This window comes from Toxorhynchites rutilus, chromosome 3 (assembly GCF_029784135.1).
Source record: "Toxorhynchites rutilus septentrionalis strain SRP chromosome 3, ASM2978413v1, whole genome shotgun sequence".
Classification (NCBI taxonomy): Eukaryota; Metazoa; Arthropoda; class Insecta; order Diptera; family Culicidae; genus Toxorhynchites; species Toxorhynchites rutilus.
In genome coordinates, this window is record NC_073746.1 from 185,307,018 (window position 1) to 185,313,017 (window position 6,000).

A 6,000-nucleotide genomic window follows, 5' to 3' on the forward strand; every position below is an offset into this window, starting at 1 on the left:
AGTCTTACAAGAAATCCGAATAAATCATAATCGCATATAATATCAATCAAAGTATGTATCGTGTATATTTGAAATCGCATAAAATGTGAAAACTCGATGTTGTATACCATTATCAAATTAAGTCGCAATTCGGTATAATAAACATCAATTTTATGATGTACATTGTCGTAAAATATATTTAATCCGCATCATATGCGTATATTACGCTGATGCAGTTTGTGTGTCGTATAAGCGTAGAATTTAAATCGATTCAGTACTGTAGTAAATCGTGTTGCATGCTGAAGAAAATCATGAAACAGTAAATCATATTAGATTCTAATAAAGAACATATTACATCATATTGAATGTCAATGATACACTCGAAAGTTTCAACCGCTGTTGAATTGAATTTCAGATAGCCGCGCGAGATAGCTGGTGGATGATAATTCAGACGACCGAAGTTCGAACCCACATCGGAGCAGTTTTCACCAAACATCAATCTGTGCCATTTTAAACATCCATATTCCACTCCCAACACAAGTCAATCAAACATTTATTATTTCTACAAACATAAATACTCATATATAAAAATGGCGATTCGTGCGGCTATAATAAACATTTAACGAAAATATTTTGCGCCATTTGTTTTTTTTCTATGTCTGTAATAAATCATAAATGAGTATGGCGAAAGTCGTATTTGGTGCTTTGACAATTCATGAATATATTCATATTAGATCGCAATTCAATTTCAACATAATCGCTATTATAGCCGGTCAAAGTTGCATATTCATCCAAACAAATTCGGTAGTGCCAGTTAGGCGCATTATATGCCAACCAAATTTTAGGGCATATGATGTTATATATACGCTTGTTATGCGATTTAATGTTTGCTGGGGGGTATCGGTCGATAAATCAGTCTGCAGTCTGCGGGGGCTCTAACTGAGTCAGTTCCAAACTGACTATGTAATAAAATAAAAACGTTTTCAGTTTTACAAATGCGGCGGTTTGTTGGTGTGCGTTATATAGTCTGATTTGTTTATATTTGCGATGACAAAAACACTGTGTCGACGGCTGGTGGAGATGTTAGTGCTTGGTAGGTAAATTATTCTCTATCAGATCAGAAGGGACAAGTGCAGGGTAAAAATATAAAAGTTTGAATAAAAATTTCTACTTCATATTGTTTGATTACCTAACACATGTAGTCCTGACACTCACTTAACCTTTTGTCGATGCATTTCCTGTTCGCTCCAAAAATAATTACTATTATGATATAAAATCATCATCAGACACAGTTTTCGTTCAATATTTCTTTGCAATTTCATCACATAAAATAAAAAAGACGGGTGGGTAATGTCGGGGACATAACCGGAGTGACGTAGGACTATACAAAAGGGACAGCTTTTGTTAAATATATATTTTAAATATATGGGTTTATTTTCTTCTCCTACGTGAATACCTATCTATCCACCTGAAAAATGGATTAGTTTAATGTTTACTCTTTATGAACATGTTGATGGTTCTGAAAAGAACATTTGGTGTTGTGTTTTTGTTATCACTCGATATTCCCATCTTGTTCGGTTAAACCTTCCTGTTTAGCTTTGCGTTTGCCACTCGCCACAGCTTTCACAGTTGGAAAATTTCTTCCCATCCAGCTTGTGACATGTTGTTCAGTAAATTACATTTAATGCGACGTGCCGGAGAAACACTTTGCCACTCACTGAAACTAATTGTTGCCTTGATGAGCGCCGAACCGAAGCTGCTCTGTTCTTGATGCGGGTTTTCTGATTGTCGTGAGCAGCTTTGCAAGCCAAGCCGCAAACTCTATAATCGCTGTTAGGTATACTGGTGCTCCGGCACCAATCCGTTCGGCCTAGTTACCCTTGCGGAGCAATCAGTGAATGCGACCAACAGGGAACTGGAGACCTGCACGGTTCGAGTGGGACTTTGCCTTTCCCTTAACTTGTCCTCCTTTGTTACGTCCACGATGCCGATGCCGTACAACCACACGAGTTTACGGTTTGAAAGAAAATAAGATATTTTTTTGGGGTCCGCGTGTTTTATACTCTAGCGGTACACACTCACAGGATAGAGACAAATCGGCAGACTTAACCAGAGGGGCGAGTCCAACGAGACGAACGAATGAGCGTTAAAAGGGAGCGATGGCAAAAAAATACATTGATTACGATTTGTTCGCTCGTTGGATTCACATGCAGGCTAAAAAGGGTCCTTTTCAGGATCACAAAATTATCTTCAATCTAAAAAGTTTATTGTTTTGTTATCATTCGATATCCCCATCTTGTTCGGCTAAACCTTTCTGTTTAGCGATTGCGTTTGCCACTCGCCACAGCTTTCACAGTTGGAAAATTTCTTCCCATCCAGCTATGTGACATGTTGTACAGTAAATTACATTCAATGCGACGTGCCGACGCGCCACTCAGTGTCGCATTGGAGGCGATTTTAACCTGTAATTGAACATTTGCGATGACAGTGGTACAGTGTCGACTTTCAATGTGGGGTCATAATTTGGATCTCTATGTTTACAAAAATGTCCAACTAAATAAGTCGCATTACATGTCCGTCCAATTAGCTAAATGTCGAACTAATTGTAAATTACTGTACTTTCAATCTGGAAACAATTTAAGAATTGGTGAAAATTGAATAATCAGGAAAGTCCCCAACTACCAATAAGCTCAGAACAACTGCCAAATTCACATACTCATCCGATCCTGGCAAACAAATTATGGTAAAATCAATTTGTGTTTTATTATTATTTTGGATATTATTTTAGAAAGCATTGAACTGTATTTCGTAAACTCTTTTTTGAAAGGTTTAATGGCCCTGATGAGCGCCGTGTTTTCTGGAATGGTTCCAATTTAGAAAACTTAGTACTCGTGGTTTTGAAAAAAAACATTTCGAACGCCCTAGATGCCGCCTTGTTCTGGATTTGCCACCAAAGCAGTTTGTATAAAGAACAAACTTTTTTCTTCTGCTACCTGATGCCGTTTTGCGATTGCGTTTGCCACTCGCCACTCGCTGCAACTACCTGTTGTCTTGATGTCCACCGAACCAAATGTGTTCTGTTCCGAATGCGGGTTTTCTTATCGTCGCGAGCAGCTTTGCCAGCTAACTCGATCACTTCGGCGGCCGAAACTATATAACGCCGGCTAGGTGGACTGGTGTACTGGTACTAACGCGCTCGGCCTAGCTACCCTTGCGGGGAACTCCAGATCAACACGGTTCGAGCGGGATTTTGCCTTTCCCTTCACTTTTCCTCCTTTACCATGTCCAGACATGGCTGCTTGGGTTGGTTTGTTGATGTGTTGTGATGCGAACCGATGTGGTGTACGGTTTGAATGAGAATGATCGTTACGGCAGCGGAGTGGGGATTTTTAAGCTGACTGGCTGGCTCGAGAATTACGCATGTATGAGACTGCGACCAATGTTTCGTTTATTTTTTTCTTTTTCCTTTCCAATCGTGCTTCATTCTATTTCGCTGCTGCTCTGGTTGCCCGTTTTGGTCAGTACGATTTGAGGAGCACAAAATGGACCAATCAAAAATGGGTACATAGGGCATTTTGACAATGCTTGATATTTCACAATTATTCAATTATTTATCTCAAGAAAAATGAAATGTTATTCGTTATGATAGATGCGTAGATATATTTCCTATAAATTGATGCAAAAACCTTTGCGATCTATTGAGAAATGCTCGAGTTATAAGCGTTCCAAATCTTGCATTTTTTCCTACTTGTTCAGTGCCTAGATTTCCATTTCACCCCCTATATCTTCCGGTTAGACGTAGTCCTACGTCAAAAAAAATGATACGTTAAAGTAAATTTTCGTTCATAATTTTGATGTTGAATGCATGTTTATTCCACCTAAATATCCTAAATATCATTATGTTCACCTTTCGCCAAAATCAGAATATTAATTGCCTTATGGTTCCAATAATACAGAAGAAAGAGCAGCAAGTTTTCCATTTTCATAGTCTTTATTTTTAGATTTTCCCGAACAATACTCGGAACTTGACAGTTCGTATAGTTGTATTGTTGAACCAGAGTGCGAACCCGTGAAACATCTCAGTGCAAAACCAACAGCTTTTGGGTTGAACCTAGTGCGAAACTAGGTTGAAACTGAGTAAATAAAAAAAACGTTAGTTTGGCTCTGGGGTTAAAACTGAGCAAAAATGAATTCGCTATGAGTAAATCCGCTGGTTTGGTTTTTTATAAGGCACCGTATGAAAAATCAACACTAACATCACAATTTTTTGGAATGAACGAAAACATAAATATGTAGTCCCTTTATACTTGTAGATTCCAGTTAGGTCCTTTTCGTTAAATCCAATGCTTGTGTTGTGTTGATATAGATCCCTTTAGATATGCCCTCTTGTGATTTGGCATTATAATAAGATCCCTTTCGAGTTGTTCGAAAGAGTTCGATTGATAATTTTGATTGTTTTCAACCAATCCTGCATATGATTCCTATGTAACTGGGCCTATAAAAACTAACGGATTAAAAAAAACAATCTTGCAACCAACTTGAGACAAGTGCGAAGATGCTTCGCTCCAAAATTAGCAGCTAAAAGCAGAGCGAAAACGAGACGCGTCAATGATAAGAATTTAGGAACAATAACATGAACGCGTGTTTACTGGCAAAACAGAAAGGGTGCAATGAACTGCATAATCGATACCAAGATTTGGCCAGAAAGCGCCAGCGGGAACGCCAGAATATCCAGGCGGTAGAGCGACGACTTGGCGAAGGACGACACCACCGCAGTCGCAGAATGAGCGCAAACATCGGAAGCAGGCAGAGGAGAAAACTGCTCCTGCTGAGTTCGGCGAGCAGTGCAAGCTAAGATCCAATTGAAATTACGTCCTTTGGCATCAAAAGGGTCTATCTACAAAGTTAAGCATCATCAGTAAGCCGTTTTTTCAAAATGATTTTTACCTGTTTTTCTATGTATTCTTAAGGTTTGATTTGATATTTGTTTGCCACTCTTCAATTTTCAACAGTAGTAAACAATATCAAACACCGATCATGGAAAAAATCAACTGAAATATTCAAGGTAACCTAACCATGTACCGACAGGTTCGAAGAACAGACTGAAAAAATATTTTAGGCATCCAATAATTGAATTTTTGCTTGTCGTGTTTTGTGTAGAATATATTTGATCAGTACATTTTGCGGATAAAAATGTAAAACTAGACCGTTCAGGTTGGGTGTTAGAAGACTAATGAAAATTTTATTCAAATCAACAAACTACGTTGCTACGTTATATATAACAGAAGTACATTTCGTTGGTTACAGTTTAGGCAATGTCTACTGCGATCACAACACTCCTCCTTAAGCAACGAATCCAATTAACCTTTTATTTTCTTCCAGCTTCCGGATTGCCAGGGCCTTTGTGAACCCATCAGCGGGCTGCTGCTTCGTGTTCACATATCCCAGCTCCACTACTCCTTGATCCAGGACATCTCGGACGAAATGATACCTGATGTCTAGATGCTTTGTTCGTGGATTGTACCCTTGGTTCTGAGCGATACAGATGGCTGATTGGTTGTCACATCGGATGGGAATTTGATGCATGCCGAAAATCTGCAACTGGAACTGGTGCCACCAAAGTGCTTCCTGGACTGTGCGGGAAAGCGCGATATATTCCGCTTCGCACGAGGACAATGCGACTGTTGGTTGACGTTTGACGTTCCACGACACAGCTCCTCCCATGAACGTGAAGACGTATCCGGTGGTGGATTTTCTGGAGTCCGGTTCTCCTCCCCAATCGGCATCTGTGAAGCCAACCAAGCCTGTGCTATTCTGCTTCGAATACGTTAGACGGTTCGAACGCGTGCCTCGCAAGTACCTCATGATACGCTTAACAGCGTTCCAGTGGCTACGTCCGGGATTCGCATTGAATTGGCCGACTTGGTTTACTGCGAAACTGATGTCCGGCCGCGTTGCCTGCGCCAGATAGGTGAGACACCCCACTGCCTCCTGGTAAGGAATCTCTTTCATTTCGCGCAT

At 39.9% G+C, this 6,000-nt stretch overlaps 1 protein-coding gene across 1 annotated transcript; it reads right to left on the reverse strand.

The window, feature by feature from the left end:
* Window positions 1-5,322: 5,322 nt before the first annotated feature.
* On the reverse strand, window positions 5,323-6,000 carry LOC129773727 (uncharacterized). Its single transcript, XM_055777373.1, has one exon. It carries the CDS (start codon window positions 5,998-6,000, stop codon window positions 5,323-5,325), a length of 678 nt encoding a protein of 225 aa, XP_055633348.1.